This window comes from Mytilus trossulus, chromosome 14, assembly GCF_036588685.1.
Source record: "Mytilus trossulus isolate FHL-02 chromosome 14, PNRI_Mtr1.1.1.hap1, whole genome shotgun sequence".
In the NCBI taxonomy this organism is placed as follows: Eukaryota; Metazoa; Mollusca; class Bivalvia; order Mytilida; family Mytilidae; genus Mytilus; species Mytilus trossulus.
In genome coordinates, this window is record NC_086386.1 from 57,371,951 (window position 1) to 57,390,763 (window position 18,813).

An 18,813-nucleotide genomic window follows, 5' to 3' on the forward strand; every position below is an offset into this window, starting at 1 on the left:
AGTTTTACGACCTTGACTTGCTCTAAGCTGAGACTACTATAACTGCTAACGGTAAAATACGAAACTACGTTAAATTAACGCAGCTAGCTTTTTTGAGTGTAGCCGGTTTAATAGGGAAATCGAGAGTGACCAATCTCTGTGTTATAGTAGTCTCAGCTCTAAGTCGACATTCTCTTACGTCTAATGTATTTTATTTTCGTTTAGGGCATATTATATAAGTCTACCTACCAAATTGAAATCAACATCAACATTATTAAAATAAACAAGAATGGAAAAGAAACAATTATGCACTGTTGCTCTGATATAATTTTTATTAACTATATTTTAGCGGTAATGTCCAAATTAAAAACTAATTGTCGTACAAAAAAATAATTTATCGAGGTGCTTTCGTTGAAGTTCGCGTTACATATCAAAATGAATGATATTGGTCGGAACGTTTGCAAACTTTCAATCCAGGTGTTCTCATCGAGGTCCGCGTTCATTTTTCAATTCAATACACCATATTTCATCTAGGTGCTTTCGTTGAAGTTCGCGTTACATAGTAAAACGAATTTCATTGGTCGGAACAATTGCAAACTTTCAATCCAGGTGTTCTTATCGAGGTCCGCGTTCGTGTTTCAAATGGCATTAAATAAGTTTGGTTACATGTAGTAATTTTTTTTTATCAGATTATTTAACCACTTTGTGATTGCAGAACCTGCTGCATTGGCTTGTATGTGTGAACGTTATTCGATAACGTCAGGAACGATAACTCGTGGCGTAATGTCAACTTACTGTCAAGACAGACGCTTTTATAGAAAATAAAGGAATATGGAGTAAACGTATACGGAACCAGTAATCGCACACAAAGTCAATGCTTAACAAAAATACAAATAATTAATGGTCAGCGTTTTTATTCCTATTCATCTTTATATTCCCTAAAGGGTCTTCAACAATGAAAGATTCACTTGTTTAGGGATGACATCAAAAGATCGATGTAGGATAAAAAAAAACTTAAATCAAATAGTTTGGGGGGGGGATCAACTTTGCTGCAAGTTTTGTTAATCTAAAATCGATTTTACATATATCCCTATTGGTCAATCAATTTTTACCAAATTAAGTTAAGAGGGGGGGTGTGGAGGTCAGTAAAAAACCTATGTGAATTCAGTTTTGTATTCTTCATTGAACGTTCGATGTCGTCCCTTACCAGAACAACAAAAAAAACACTAGCTAAGAGTACTTAAGTTACTGCCAGCTATAGTTCACACTCCTACGTTTGAAGTCTTCCTGTCCATCATCCCGCAATCGTTATTTTTGAAGATCATATAAGTGAATGAATAATTCAATTTTCTGCCTCAGGACCTGCGCATATATGAAATACTTAACACTGAACATTGAACCTGGTTGTAATTTGCAATTTTTATTTGTAATTTTTCCTCACTAGGTAGGTGAAATTATGTATAACATCAAATGTATTGTAAATTGCGAAAATGCATTACGAGCATATTCTATAATTTTAAGTTTGAATTATAAAGAGTTTATTTTTTTTCAAATATTGAATACGCAACAAAATCTCTGTAATGTTACCCATGTATTATTTATGTTTATGTTAAAGGCGTTTGATTGGATATTAGTTAAAGGTAGGCGTGGTTTTCGGTAACTTTCCTCCAATCAACTGGCCTATTCGACAAACATATGTGCGCTGATGCGTGCAAACTGGCTATTGTAACGGCACATGTCTTACATCAGAATCTATCGTGCGTGACCAATGTTTATTGTGAAATTTCTTGTCATGTGAGCAAATTATCAGACATACAAGTTCTAAAGGTTACAACTTGAATTTGCTTTTTCAAAGATTATTTTCGGCAGTGCCCCTGATAAACGATGTAAAGTGTTTAAGAAAAACAAGACTTTAAATGAAGGATGCATATTACCAGAGAATATAATCTGGGACTTTGCCAGATATAATGTATGTATTTTATGGCTCGGATATTAACAATAAAATGTTCTGAAAAAATTAAGTGTCCGATAATTTGAATTATCTGATAAAGTTATCTCGATCACTTTCGACAAAATATTATTGCATGGATGGTAAACTGCTGATTTTTATTTCTAGACATGGTTTGTGACTGTTATAAGTATAGACAACTATATGCATTCTGGTTTACGTTTACAAAGAACACACTATACATTTTTCTGAAATATCAATCCTTTTTGGACAGACTTGCTTTTTCCTTGTATTTGTAAAAAATATAAGACGTTTCATTTGATTTGAATACTTCAAAAATTGCTTCAAAATACTATAGGCCTGTATTGTTGTTATTTTTTTAGGGTCAATGACTTCCCCCCCCCAAAAAAAAAAAGTAGTAAAATAATTGTATATTTGATTTGAATAATTGTTTTAAAACGTAATAGAAATAAAGGTCAGCCAAACCCAAATTCAGCAATAAGGAGTGTCATTCACCGGGTTTAATTTCTTTTACCGGTTTTGAACTTCTTGTTTTGTTCAATAAATAATAGTAATCTTCTTATCTTGTTCAATAAAAAATAGTAAAATTTACTTTCCATACACATGTTTGACTTCCTAAATAACACTAGGAAATAAAATTTGTCACACTTTCGCTTTTGTCGTCTGCTCAAGTTAGTTTAATTTGGTATTGTAATATGCACATGATATACTTGTCACTGAACGTTGAACAAACAGTAGCTATCCACCAATCCATCAGTGATTGCGATACTTCTGTTACATACCCGTCATTTTGTCACATATTTGGTACTATTTTTTGAACAAAGTTCGTGTTGTAAGCCGAATTTGTCCTACATTTGTATTGTTCTTGTCAAGTAATACATTCCTTGAACTGGTTTAAATGTTTAACTAAATCCTATGATATAAATTTTGTGCATTGGTTTTTTGAAACACAATTTTGTTAATTTGAGCGTGTCAACACTTAGTCTAGTAGTGATTTCGGTTTGTATGACCATACAACATATTTATATATTAGTATTACAGTAAGTTATTGTTTCATTTTACATGTTTACCATTGATAACATCAAATAAAACGTGTTGCAGGTTGAACTAAACCATAAAGGAAGGATCTAAAATTTTAACTATGTATGTTTAAACTATTATGAATGCGGAGTGGGGGTATTGCACGATAGCCTCAGTAGTAGTATGATACTTTGATATCAAATGGACTACAGACTCAGTTAAAAAGTTGCATTTACTACCAATCCATGCACAATAGTAAGATGTATGCTCCTGAGCGTATTATGGACAAAGAAAAGGGTTGTGGTGTACTTTTAAATTTTGAACTAAGTATGGTAGAATGGTTGCCATACGCCTTCATATTACAGAAACCACCAGCGTACACTACAGCATAATTACGATTTCAGTTGTTATAGTTCACACACAAATCAATTGGGCTAGTTTAATCTCCTGCATGGTTTATTCCATTGACAATCATATTCAAGAAAATTCATATTCTGTATGAAGCTTGATTGAGCCGTAGATTCACAAAGATACCGATCATAGTTATCTTTTCTTCATTTACATAAATGAATGTCGGGAATTCGGAATAAGGCAATTATACATGATCCTCAGTTTATATTTATTTTGAAGCATTATCGAACTAATACGACTTACATTTCTCTTTAAAATTTACTTTGAACTAAATATCTAGTAAATGACTTTACATGGGAATAACTTGGGGTGTATTCATGTATACTAGTATGTAATGATAATAAAAAGAAACCAACAGCACTATTTGACGAAGACGAAATTAAGGATTGAATTTTAACGTCCAGTGACATATATTACAATGATGTCGAAACAGAACTTGAAATTGACAATAGGTATTCCGTCGCTTTTCCAAAGAATTCACGCTTAGTTGCGATTTCAAGTGCTATTTTGAAGAGACATGTTTTGTCGAAATGCACATCTGGTGCAAGAAAATTGGTACCGTTAATTGTATTACAACTTCGGGTTCGCATTATAGTTATATTTGTACAAAATAACTAACAATTAACAAATTGTGATGATTTCTTTAACTGTTCTTGAACGTTCTAGTTTTAATATAAATCTGTGATTTTTCTATATTCGTACTTTCGACGAAGCAAAGCAAGTTCGATCTAGACCTGGACAATTTGATGCATTTAGCAATATTCAATCGTTGTACAAATTTATTGTAGAACATGTAGAAAATCCGTCTTTTTCGGATAAAAAAATCTACTTTGTTAACTCGGATCGAAAACTTACAATATAGTTTATCCTATTGAAACATGAACGCGGACTACATTGAGAACATCTTGGATTGAAAGATTGCAAATCTACTGACCAATGAAATGCTTTAGATTTAGAACGCAGACCTCAACGAGAACACCTAGATGGATAACACACTGTAATCTTTAGACCGTCGAACAGATAGCGATAATTCCAGACTTCTTCTTCTTCTTTTTCTTTTAGTTCAAATAAGGTGACCATATAGAAGAATACAAAGTCATACTGCCAAGGAATTGTATATTAGGAATTGTATATTACAATCCCTTGATGCTGCTGTACATGCCTGATCGACAAAGATTTAATAAAATTGAATTATTCATAAAAATGTGAATACAATTTAAGTGTTTCTATATTAAGATTGTGATTAAAAATATGCATTTTATGTACTTGTTTTGGTTTGGATTTGTTTATTCAAAGCTCGCGAGAACAGCTGATCTCTTAAGGCCGTAACAGTGGTGGTAGATATTCACAGATTTTTTTACATAAAAACACACTATTACATATTCATGTGACAATAATAATGTGTCTGTTTTTTAAACCAATTTAGAATTGGTGTATATATGTCTCAGCAGATAATAATTCTATGTTAGATAAACATAATTATTTGGAATTAAAAGTTGTATAGTTACAATAAGTACATTTTCAAAATCATTTATTTATTTAGGCTTGATGAAGATCTACATGATTTAACGAATAAATGTAAGAAGATGTGGTGTACTTGCCAATGGATTAGATCACCGTACAGCCTTCAACAACGAGCAAAAACCTAACCGCATAAACGTTTATATCATTTCCCAAAATTACAAATATGAATTCAAACAATTCAAACAAGAAAACTATCGGCCTGATTGATGTACAGCACTTATAGAAAAATATATACAAAAACGACAACCACTGGTCACTGGGGATTCAAACCATGTGTCCCAATCGAAAAATAATTTCGTCAAACAAACGGGAGTTCTTATCTACAGAACAAAACCTGGATCCGCCATTGTACAGTCTCCTGGCTAGTATACCTGTAGGATAGTCAAAGATAATGGCGTTAAACAAATAATTTCTTTATTTATGTTTTTATTCCATTCAGATCTTCAATTTATCGATTGATTAATAAAAAAACGAAGCAAATATTTTAGTTAATCTACCAGTAATTAAATGTCAGTACGATCTTCTGATAAGATTGTAAGACTATATATTGCTATTTGGCTGTGAAATTTGGAGATTTAGTTTTATTGATGCATTAGAAAGCTAAACTTGAAAAAAATCAACCCTAGCTTTATGGAGAGCTAGGCGCTTATCCTATGTCAGTATATGTGGAACACCGTATGGTATATTTTTTGGTCTAACATTGTAAACAGTTCTGATAGTGAACTATATAGATATATTTATAAACTCAACGTAGATGGTGGATTTACTTAGCTATAGAAAGTGGAAGAGTTTATGGTATAGCAAGAAATAATAGAATATGTACTTTTTGTAAAAATGATATAGAGGATGAGTTTCATTTCATCCTCAAATGTCCACGTTTTCAAGGTTTTAGAACAATTTATATGAAGCAATTTAATTGGAAAAAACCGTCAATGTACAAACTTATTAAACTGATGAGTACTAATAATGTAAAAGAATTGTGTAATTTAGGTAAATTTACATTTAGATCTTTTGAGCTTAGATCCGAAATGTTAAAATAATGTTTGTTTATTCTACAACACCTTCTGCTGTCACATAGTCTGTGTTTATGTATGTATTATATGTATTATTGCTGTTGATATAATTGTATACCTATAGTTTATATAGACTTTGGTAATAAAGATATATACTTTCGATTGGTTGATTTGTATAAAAAATATCTTAAAAAAATATGGATTTTAAAATATTTGGTTAAATCAGAGTAACTATAGTTTTAATCCAAACGATTAAACAGATTGTTTTATCATTTTCAGCAGACTTGGAAATCAGAAATGGAATATTCTCCAGAAGTATTATGTTTAAAACTGTTTAAAGAAAACGCCTCCGGGTGCGGGAATTTCTCGCTACATTGAAGACCTGTTGGTGACCTTCTGCTGTTGTGTTTTTTTATTTTGGTCGGGTTGTTGTCTCTTTGACACATTCCCTATTTCCATTCTCAATTTTATTTGAATTTAAAGAATATTTAGACGTATTACGTTATAAAGATAAGATAACGTTATGAAGGTTTAGAACTGAAAATCATCGGTTACCTATAGAAACCGGTAGATGGCGTAGAATTATGAGACAGGAAAGGTACTATGTACTTTGTAACTCTCAAGAGATTGGTTGATATATTTCACTATATTCTAAACTGCACAACTCTAACAGAAAGTAGAAGACCTTTTCTTAAACCTAACTATGTAAGCAGAGTAAATGTTTCGAAATTGGGCACTTTATTTATTTAAAAAAATATTGTGTTTTGAAAATTTTGTGTAAATTAATTTGAATCATATATAAATAAAAGTATGTTCTCAAATCTGATCACCAATCGCTCATTCTTGTTGCTCGTTTCAAGTTGTGCAAATTGTCATACGCAAAATCTGTATGTTAATATTAAATGTAAAAATATCTTTCTTTTTACCGTTAACTTGATTTTATAAGAAAAAAAGAATCTAAATTAAATAATACAATTAATTTTATTTAGTTTTTTGGATTAAATTACCTTAAATTATAGGATGTGAAAAGGTATGTAAGTGTAACTTTTTCAAAGTTCAAGTTGATCAATTATTGATTTAAGTGAATAAATCAAATTTATTTTCTCGAGGAATAAATCAAATCAGGAACATATATATTGTAAGGTATACTGTTCCCAAATTGAATAGTATACAAATCATAGTAATAATTATTCATCAGCGAAAAGGATAGTATTTGTATTGTGTTTGAAGAATCGTAAAAGTGTTTTATTTTCTAAATTCTATTTATTCACTCGGACTTCGTAGAGTTTAAAATTATTTTTTTTACCATATCGGACTTCATATTGTGTATTGAATTGAATCACGAACGCGGACCTCGATGAGAACACCTGGATTGAAAGTGTTCAAATGTTCCGACCAATGAAATTCATTTTACTATGTAACGCGAACCTCAACGAAAGCACCTAGATGAAATATTGTGTATTGAATTGAAAAATGAACGCGGACCTCGATGAGAACACCAGGATTGAAAGTTTGCAAAAGTTCCGACCAATGACATTCATTTTGATATGTAACGCGAACTTCAACGAAAGCACCTAAATGAAATATTTTATTTGTACGACAATTAGTTTTTTTAGACATTACCCCTTAAATATAGTTAATAAAAAATATATCAAAGCAACAGTGCATGATTGTTTCTTTTCCATTCTTGTTTATTTTAATAATGTTGATGTTGATTTTAATTTTGTAGGTAGACTTATATTATATGCCCTGAACGTAAATATACGGTTTTTTTTTAAATGCATTAGACGTAAGAGAATGTCGACTTAGAGCAAGTCAAGGTCGTAAAACTTAAATCAACCAACCATTCGTTATCGCAGACTAAAATTGATCTCAAATAAACAGAATATATGTTCATTTATAGCAAGACTTGTTGTAAGTCACGGTGCATGACAGCACAATAATCCCGCGTCAGCGACCGATATTACAATTTGACACAGTTTTAAAAGTTTATTGAGCTGTTCCTTCATTTACAATGTTGTGTGCAAGACTCAACAAATGTCAACATTATGTTCATTAATTTTATTATTTAACACATCATTGTTTTTATTACATATATCAATATGCATCTAGGGAATATTTGTTGTTGACCGAAACTATAAGATACATCGATTTAAACTATGTGAAAAATAAATAATTTTTGTAAGTTACTTTAATTTCCGTGTCTATATTTAATCAACGAGTACACTATAGTAAGACAGAAAATGAGAAAAGGAAATATACAGGAATACCTAAAGTTTCGTAAGACATTGCAATGGACCATACGTTACTTACATGTCACAAGTTTTCATAGCACTCAGCGAGTTTTGAAACGAATATGTGAGATAAAGATCTACTGCATTTGGGCAAATCAAAAATATGTTAAACATCTAACTATTTTATTTTTAACAGATTCATAAGTTTTGATTTTTTTAAACCGTGCATCAATATTTTATAATTTTTTTATTTACATTCCTTGTATGTTACGTGTATTGGTCATTCATTTGTTTAAATTGTGAAGTATATTACTTTAATAAGAATACACGCATTTATATATATAATTTTAAGTCGATAAAGTTTGAAACAAATAAACGAAAGATACATCGATGTTGTTTTGCTTGAGTGATTTACCTGTTAAAAGCTCGGGTCGCAACACGGTTTAAAACGAATTGATACCAGTTTGAAATAGTTTAACGGGGGCGTGGCCTATTTGTTTGACGTAACTTACCACCAACTTGATTTAAATTGAACGACTGCAAGCGAAGCTATTTGACTGGCATTAAAATGATTTGATATACATTGAAATAAATTAAAAATGATTTTTAATTTTTGTCAATCTTTATCAAATGACGATTAATTTCATTTAAACAGCGTTAACACGTTTTTGTCCGATCAAGTTAAATTCGGGTTACTAGTGGTAATACATGAAAATGCAGTGCTTATTTGTTTTCAAAAGGGGGGTCATCCGAACCCCCTAGCTACGGGTATCAGTGGCGGATCCAGAAGGGGGGTTCCGGGGTTGCGCACCCCCCCTTTATTTTGGCCGATCAATGCATTTGAATCGGGACATATGTTTTGCACACACACACCCCCCCCTTTGCCCTGGGCTAGCACCCCCCTTTCGAAAATTCCTGCATCCGCCACTGGGTATGACATAGTCATAATTAAATAGATGGAGTTTTCTGTGCTTTTGGCATGAGTCCTTTGCGTGTTTTATAGAGTTGCTGCATTTTCATGTATCACTGTTTAAATATTTGTTTTATTTGTTTCTTGCATGACATGTTTTATATTCTGCAAAGATAATCCGAAAATATGTTTTTAATTCAGTTTTGACAATTTATCGTATCTAAATAAAGTTTGATTTACATACTTACTTCATAGTGACGAATTAGAGGCGATCGAGATAAATAGTTCCAGAGATAGACATATAACAAACGCCGGTATATATATATGTATGTACCTATCAGATCTAAAAATTAAGACCTATCAGATGTAGAGTGTCTGTTCCTATTGGATGGATGGGCTTTCATGAGAAAAAATTACCTATCAGATTTGGGCTTTCATGGGAAAAAAAATCTGCAAAGATTGTACCCATCAGAATTTTAAATACAATACCTGATAATGCATGAAACGAAACTGTCTACATTCCAAAGCACCCCTAAGATCTGACATAGGCATTTTTGTAACCCCTAAAGTAATTATTTTTAATTATTTACTGCTGCAAGACCCTCAGAAGATTTTGCGTATAAGTGTACGTGTCAGATGCAAGAAAAACCAAACTGATTTCGCCTCTAGCCTAGCCAAGGGTTACGATCCACTCCCGCTGTGGAGAGAGTGGGAGTGGATTGTAACCCTTGGCTAGCGAAAATGCTTCATATAAAGAATTGAGAAACATGTCACAAATGTTAAGAACAGACAATCACAGGGTTACCCCGGCCGGTACTAAAAAACTAAAGAATATGATGGTAAAAGAAATCTCCTTCTAGAGCCTCTTAAATTCCCGCCAGTTTTCAGAGGAACATAGGACCATTCGTTACTCTCCCCTAATGGAACAGACCCGTTAATTAGTCATTTTGCAGTCAGACTGAATGTAAATGGTTCTAATTATGCATCGCTGTTCCATATTCATAAGATATATTCCAACAAGTTTAAACCCCCAAGGATGCGGCAGACAGATTTCAAATGGGACTTTGACAGATGTACTGTTTAATAGCTACGAAGATTTTCAATTGCGTCCATTGAGAGTCGGAGCTTTGTCTTTCGGAAAGCGTTTTGGTGGCTCCGAAGTATTTTCATACATTGAAAACAACAGTAGACAGTTTGTTCGAGAAGAGTTTCTCACAGACCAAGATGTAAACCAGAATGCCATCAGTACTTACTCCGTTGATTTTGAGTCAATATTCAGCAAGGGATTTGATGCCATCCATGCCTCTATTGTGGATGACAGCAGTCAAAATGATGATGTAAAATTGTTTACAAAATTCCTGGATTCGTTAGGTGGGTTTTCATAAATCTAAAGTTATTTAAATGTGTGAAATTATCTCCGGGAGAAAAGGGGGGGGGACTTTTGTTGTTGATTGACAGGGGGTGCCACTGGTGTTCCATTAAGACTGGGATAATTTCAGGATTGATTCTTTCAGGATGTGGAAATTCTTTTTTTCTAATTTTCCAGATGTCAGGAATTCCTTTCAGTATTCACCATGTTCACATATATTTAAGCTTGAAAAATTGACCTAGCTATTCCAACGGCACATCCTATCACCTTGTATAAAGGAAGCCCCACCTCCTGCGAAATTATCATGATTATTAACAGTAAAAAAAAGGGGAGGGTGGAGGTTGGCATAAAACATTGTTAAAATATATATATATATGTATATGCCCCCCTGGGGACCTAATTTGGAAAATAAAATTTATCTTATCTTATCTTATCTTATATATAGTTATGTATATTATTATCGTTTAAAATATATTGCATATTGATTGGTTGATGTATATCATGTACTGTAAATTAAGAAATTATTGCGAGGTTTTTGTTATTGCGAATAATGCGACAGAGTTCATTGGAGTTGTAAACGCAATAATTAAAACTGGCATTTTGTAATATTTTAACTGAATTAAGCATGACTTTTCTCAAAACCGTAAAAATTAAAATAAAAAAGTTTAAAATGACAAAATCGCAATAATAAATGCACACAATAATTTCTGAATTTACAGTTTATGTTTTGCAGTCTCACTATGTATGCTATAAAACAAACATGACAAAGTATATATAAGCGTATGAATGCCCTTTACTACATTTTGTATCAGGCGTCAAACAGTCATTTTCACTCTACAGTTAGTAGCAAATTGGTTAAAATTATACAGTGATCTGTCAAAAACTTGTTGTCCTGATTCATCAGTAGTCTCGAGAGTTTGAGGGATTGTTAAAAATAAAAATGTTTGAGAAAATTAAGGGGGGATTATTTAAGCACTGCCTCAGGGTGCCGGATTTTTCTGCTGTGTAGGAGACTTATTTGTGGCCTTCAGCTGTTTTCTGCTCTAAGGAATTGGAATGTTGTCTCTGTCATATTCCCTATTTCTATTCTCAAATTTTATAGCATGTACATTTTTGTCTCGCCTTGACGGAGTCAAAAAGCGAGACATAGGTATGCTGTTTTCGGCGTCAGCGGCGTCAACAATGTATTAGTTTGTGATTAGCTCAGTTTTATGGGGATCCAATTGTGGTACGTCAATGATAATTGGTATGCAGATGTATTACCATTGCCACATCTCATTGCCATGGAGATTATTTGGCTCCGCCCCCTCAGTCATGGTCTATTGACTTTGAATGGTTTGCTTACTTTACATGTATTAGTTTGTGATTAGGTCAGTTTATGGAGATCCACTTGTGGTACGTCAATGATAATTGGTATGCAGATGTATTACCATTGCCACATCTCATTGCCATGGAGATTTTTTGGCTCGGCCCCGTCAGTCATGATCTATTGACTTTGAATGGTTTGCTTACTTTACATGTATTACTTTGTGATTAGGTCAGTTTATGGAGATCCACTTGTGGTACATCAATGATAATTGGTATGCAGATGTATTAGCATTGTCACATCTCATTGCCATGGAGATTATTTGGCTCAGCCCCCTCAGCCATGGTCTATTGACTTTGATTGTTTTATTACATTACATGTACATGTATTAGTTTGTGATTAGGTCAATTTATGGGGATCCACTTGTGGTAGGTCATTGATATTTGGTTTGCAATTGTATTAGCATTAATTGGCACAATTCATTGCCAAAATTACAAAAAGGCGAGACATATCTCTGTGATAACAGTTTATGGTACATATACTTTTAAAGTTACTTGTATATTATAATAATTCTTCATTTGAATAAAAATAACTTGTAACAGGCTATTATTTGAACTTGGAATTATTTTTAATTATGGAATTTGCATAATTTCTTGTGCTGGAAAATTTTTAATAAATTCCATGTTTATTCTTTACTCAAATGTTCTGTGCTGCGCACAACACTTTCTATTACGAATAAGATAGTCATGTAGCACATTTTCAATAGAATGCACTGTGCCGAGCACAACACTATCTATACAAAATACATTGTATGGAAAGTGTTATGAACCGCTCAAAACATTATAATACCAAATTAAAAGGCATTTATAAAAAAAAAAGAAATTAAGCAAATTCCATAATTAAAAATAATTCCAAGTTCAAATAATAGCCTGTTTTGTATAGTTTTGAAGTAGTATAACCCTGACTAGTGGTTGATTTTATTGCTGTCATGGCTGTGTTACATTTGTACATATATAAGTTTTTGCATTTATTATTTTGTTCTTAAACAGGGACATTAGTTTACTTGATTGAATTGTTTTTCATTTGACTATTTAGGGTCTTTTATAGATATAGGAAGATGTGGTGTGAGTGCTAATGAGACAACTCTCCATCCAAGTAACAATTTAAAAACTAAACCATTATAGGTTAAAGTACGGCCTTCAACACGGAGCCTTGGCTCACACCGAACAACAAGCTATAAAGGGCCCCAAAATTACTAGTGTAAAACCATTCAAACGGGAAAACCAACGGTCTAATGCATCTGACTATGGGGTTAAATATATGGTCTTTGCTCATTGTTGAAAGCGGTATCTATGGTGACCCATAGTTGTTAATTTCTCATGTTTCTGTGTCTTGGTTTATTTTGAAGAGTTGTCTCATTGCAAACCCTACCACATCTTTTATATTAAACATGTTAAATGCAAATTATACCACATCTTTTCAGTAAATATGGTAAATGATTGCCTAAATTCAAAGGGACTACCTTTCTTAAGGTGGTACCCAACACTTGCACTAAAATTAATTTGGCTCGTTTAATTTTAATAAAATTTTGACAAAGTATTTACTTTGACCCTTTAACAAAAATATAAAAATTTCAAAAATTTTGAACCAACCGTTATGTCAGAAAAATTACACTGGTTATATAGCAGTTTGACAAACACTAATTTTGATCATTGAGAAGCTTTTTATTGCCTTCCCAATGCAATGTAATGAAAACATTCAGCTGATATTACAGAGTTATCTCCCTGTAGTGTTAGGTACCACCTTAATTCTCTTAAACTCACTGTGCTAGGCATTAGAGAAATTGACATCTTAATATTTGTCTGACGAAAAATCTTAAATAATGAATATATATGAATATGGAAGGGATTCAAAGTGGATATTTTTTTTTCATAAATAAAAATGTATTTGATAATCATTGGCATGATTAGAGGAACAGGTTCTCATGAAGTAAATCTTGGATAATCGGATTTATCCAATTTTGATAGTTCAATTGTGTAATTTTGATACTCTCACCCATACTCAGACTTAAAAATAAATCAATTGGATATACATGATACATGTATATGATAATCTACTTGTACCAATGTACCAATATTAATGCATTTTGTATATTAACCAATAACAATGTATGTATTTGTCTTTCAGATTACCATGAAGGGTGCCTTCTGAATTTTTTTTCTAGAGAATACCCTAACATATCAGAACCAGAAATGTCAGCAGTGTTTGTTACCCACATTTTATCACATTTAGTTCAGGAGAACAAACTTGGCAACACATGTACTGTTAAAGTCAACTACAAAAATAAACCTGAGCAATGCCCTTGTAATATATGTCAAAGAAAAGTGCATTATGGGAAGACAACATTTGGTAAGTTGTTTAGTTTGAAATAGTTTGAAATTGTGATTTTCACCAGAGTTGGCAAAGTATTACCCGTCGGGAAAACCTGGGCTGGGCAATACTCAATGAAACAGGCAATACTGGGCAATATGATTTTTTTAAGCTTATTTCAACATACAATAGTAAAGAGTTGTTGTTGTTTCATAGTATTATAGCTAAATATATACATTTTATACAGATAACCATTGAGAGTCATTTCTAGAAGATTATAAATTCAATTTCATTCTCTTCTCCACATAAATTCTATGTAGGAAAAATACAAGATTTGCACATTTTAGGATTCCTTGTCAATTTCCAAGCATTGTTTCAATAATCTTAACACTTTATTGCAGTGTTTATGTGAATTGTAAATTAAATTGCTATATATGTGAATTGTAAATTAAATTGCTATATATGTGAATTGTAAATTAAATTGCTACATATGTGAATTGTAAATTAAATTGCTAAATAAACACCTTACAGGGCCTTGTCATTAACTCTTATAGAAATGAAAAGACTGATTATTGTTATATAAACATATCCATGTTCTAATCTGAATAATTACTTATTAATTAGTTTTGTAAATTTGTACATATTTAAATTATCTTGCATGTACATTAATACATTCTTTATATTATACTATAGTTATATATATATTTGAAAAAATATTTTTTTATCAGAGTTGTTAGAATAATTCTGCATACCTGCCAACTGTCACTATTTGCAGGGGGAAATCCCCCATTGAGGCTCTCAAATTGAAATTTTGAAAGAGCAATTTTGTCCACAATTTTAATAAAACAAAACAATTAATTTCACAATGACATGAGGCTTATAAAAGTATGAAGAGGCCAAAAAATAACATTTAAATGTATTTAAAGGCCCTTTCAAAGGTTTTTTAGGACTATGACAGCCATCTTAAACGCAAAACCCCCATGGGCAAATTTGAAAAGTTGGAAGGTATGATTCTTTCTCAGATGTATACACTTGTACTTTTGTACATGTATGTATCCTAAGACTCTCAAACAAGTAAACTTATTTATAAATAAAAATAGGTTTATATATTTTACACAACTGGGATGTTCTTTTAAAATCTTATTTGTTATCGTAAATGGCTATTAATCAGATTTTATATTAACAACTAATAATAATTAATTAACTACAATGTACTATGAAATATTACTACAAGCATTGTATATCATGTATATAAGTGATATGACACTACATGTAAGTTTATTGCTGGGTGGTTGCTTTAAAAGGTGGCTAAGTAATCAGTTAAAATCAATAGAGACGAGTCCCATTAGTATAGAAAGTCACTGTTCCATGTAATAGAAATTAGAGATTTAATTTAGGATTCTGTATTAATGAATATGCTTGTGACTTTTCGATTTTAGGAAATAGATATATCTGGTATAGTCGGCCCGACATCTTTCTATTCCCAGGAACAGGAGGTCATTGTCAAATATTTGTTAAAAAAAGACGATCAACTTCTTGCGAGTACGATCCAAGTCAACTTGAGAGTCTGCTTGATAATGACAAGAGTATCCTCAGACGTGATTCCGTTGTACAACAAGCTGTCTGTCAGGCCATTACATTTGCCTTCTATCAGAGACGATACCAAATATCCAAAAACTGGAATAGTGAAGACATAGTCACAGCAATCCCTACCATTGTATTGAATCCTTTCGGTTTTGATGTGTATATTTATGATCCACAACATGACGTACTGTTGAGAAATTTTGATCAGCCGATTCCATTTTGGCGCCAGTCCGAATCAAATCCCAAACAGAAAGTGTTAAACAAGTCTTCACTTCTCCAATTATGGCTTATCATGAATCATTTGGTCTTTAAACCACAATTTACAAAGGATGGAATAATAGCATTAGGAGGTACGGCAGGGTTTTTGTCACAAGTGGATCCCGTAAGAATGCAGAGGTTAGAAGAAATGATGAACTTGGGTCTTCCTGCCGAAGCAAAAGATTTCAAATTGTCTGAGTTTAAGAGTACAATTCCTGCCTACCATATTTCATGTAAAGACAATCAAGAACAAAGGTAGGTGCAAATGATAATCACTTTACTGGGCAGTCTAACTTAAGTTAAAATGTCAGCATACATTAATCATACATGTAGTGAAACCTGCCTAAACTGAATCCTACATAAACCAAAGAACTGTAAACGAAACATGGTCTTAAGAACCATCATATCAAAATGTATGCTTGTCATACTGATAAAACCAACACAATCTCAAGTCCTGAAGAGGTTCGTCATTGTTTATGATTATATATAGGGTGTGTGTCAATGAGACACCAGTTAGGGTGCTAAAATCAGTTGAGGTTTATGTATAAGAACTATAATACAGTTTTATTAACACAATTGGTAATCTTGTAGAAGTATAGGAGTCTTGGTTGATACAGTTCATAGGGTTATTATGCTTGGTCTTACCAAAGACAAACTGAAAGACTTTAAAATTGGTTTTGCTGCATTTTTATATTTCATAAAGAAGACTTGTCTTCTTCTTCTTCCCGTTACGAGTCGAACTCTGTAGTAAAGTGTAATTGACTCAGGCATGTGAGGTTATGTGTCAGAAATCGAAGACATTATCATATATATCTCTAAAAAACAATTTGTTTGATGAACTTGTATTTTCTTTAAGTATTTTATATATTTGTATATTATTTAACTGAATGCGCTCGTAGTATTTGCTTATGGATGTCCATTTGTCTTCTGTCTTGACTCTAAGATAATAAATCTGTATCTAATAAAAAATCCTCATTTTTTGCCGTGCAGGAATATTGACATCAGAATTCGAAATTCAGAGAAACCAATGGAGGAATACAAACAACAATAATAATACAAAGACTTGCTTCATACAGGATGGTAATCCATGACGACTGATTCAGTGCAGCTATTGATAGGAAGGGTAATGATACCAGCCCAATACGAATGATCAGAATGTCAACCACTTATAGTTCAGTCTTTGAGTTGAAATGAAATGAAAAAAACGAAATTCTTGTGTAACACCATGACAGTTCAACTTTACACGTACATCACCTAGTTGTTTTAGATTAACATTTGAGTAAGATATTATGTTAAAATCTTTTGAATGAACTGTTCAAATGTAGAATAGCTTTGTAATCTCTAGATACATTTAGTTATGACAGTCAGGGGTACTACTTGTACAAGTTATTTTTAATTACTTGAAGAAGTAATATTAATATACCTATATAAGTAATTTTGTAGGATACTTATACAAGTGAATTTTATTTACTTGTGTAGGTAAAATAAATATTGGCAGAGTTATGTCCCTTTGACAATCAGATTTTTTTACTTGTAGAAGTAAAAAAGTCATCCTTTCTTCTTTTCTTGAATTCTTAGAATTTCTTTGCAGATATCTTCACTAATCATTTAAGTGTAGTTTCATGGACAATGAAAATCCCATTTGTCTTTTATCTTTAGAAGACTGCTCATTTACAAGCCCCCAAGGAGCAATTTTTGAAGGCCTTGTGATTGTTGAAATTATGATATGAAACATTGAACTGTAATAAAAAAAATTTGAGCAAACCTGGGAAAAATCATTAATAGTATGAATTTACATCTCAAAACTTGAGGACTTTTGTGGGATTGTAAGAAAAATTTACTTATACAAGTAAATTTTTGAGAAAATTAAGGGGAGATTATTAAAACATCATTTATTTACTTATAGGTGTATATATATTTTTTTACTTCTTCAAGTAAATAAAAATAACTTGTACAAGTAGTACCCCTGACTATGATATTGACTTATAGTAGATTTTATAATTGAGAGTAGCCTTTATATTGCAATTATTTATTAGTTAAGTAAATTATGGAATAAGAGAGTGCAGAGGGACGATATAGTTATCAAAAGTAGTAATATGGGATAGAGAGAAGCTTTTTAAATGTCCCTCACATTTGGCAAGTTTTAATATTGTGAGAAAGAATTCCATAGTATTAACGGTCATTTAAACATTCCAGTAGTGTAGTAGTCATGTAGATAGTTGTTGATCAATAAATTACTGACTCAAATATAATAAGGGTATTCAAAATAATGGAGAAAAAAAATATATGACAAATAATGTCAAATAGAAAGGTTGTTGTTACAAATTTAATAGATATATCCTATTGTACGATTTTATCCAGATATAAAACTAAAGTATCATAGTTAGTCAAACGTTATTTGTTTCATTGAATTTTTATGCTGCACAGTTATAACACCCATATGACATCCAAGTACCTAATCAAGTTTTTCTTTCAAAATTTTCTGATTTACTTTTTTCATCAAGTGATTTTTTATTGTGATAATGTACTGTTTAGTTGTTTTTGATACATGTATATATATTTTAACTTATAATGTGTATTTTTAACATGATGGTTTTATATAAATTAGCTCATGATCATGATGATGAATGTTTTGATATTCGCATAGATGCCAACGATTTTTGCGTAGTTTCTCCGATTTTGCTATAAAAACTAGGCTATTATGGTCAAAGTCGAATAGTTACGGATTACCAATCATCGCTGTTCAATTTTGTAAAATGGGATTTTTATCATTACTTTTCCGTCCTGGTCCGGTATTTAGAAAACGCCAATGTAATGCTTCAGGTTTCTCGGGAGTTATCAACCTATTGTCGAGTAACTGTCTTCC

The 18,813-nt window shown here is 31.9% G+C and overlaps 1 protein-coding gene across 1 annotated transcript; it reads left to right on the forward strand.

Moving 5' to 3' along the window:
- The first annotated feature begins 9,993 nt into the window (after positions 1-9,993).
- LOC134696308 (uncharacterized) lies at positions 9,994-18,525 on the forward strand. The gene is made up of 4 exons (XM_063558026.1): positions 9,994-10,431; positions 13,923-14,144; positions 15,545-16,202; positions 16,938-18,525. Exons 1-4 carry the CDS (start codon positions 10,029-10,031, stop codon positions 16,996-16,998), a joined length of 1,344 nt encoding a protein of 447 aa, XP_063414096.1. The 5' UTR covers positions 9,994-10,028; the 3' UTR covers positions 16,999-18,525.
- Positions 18,526-18,813: the final 288 nt, after the last annotated feature.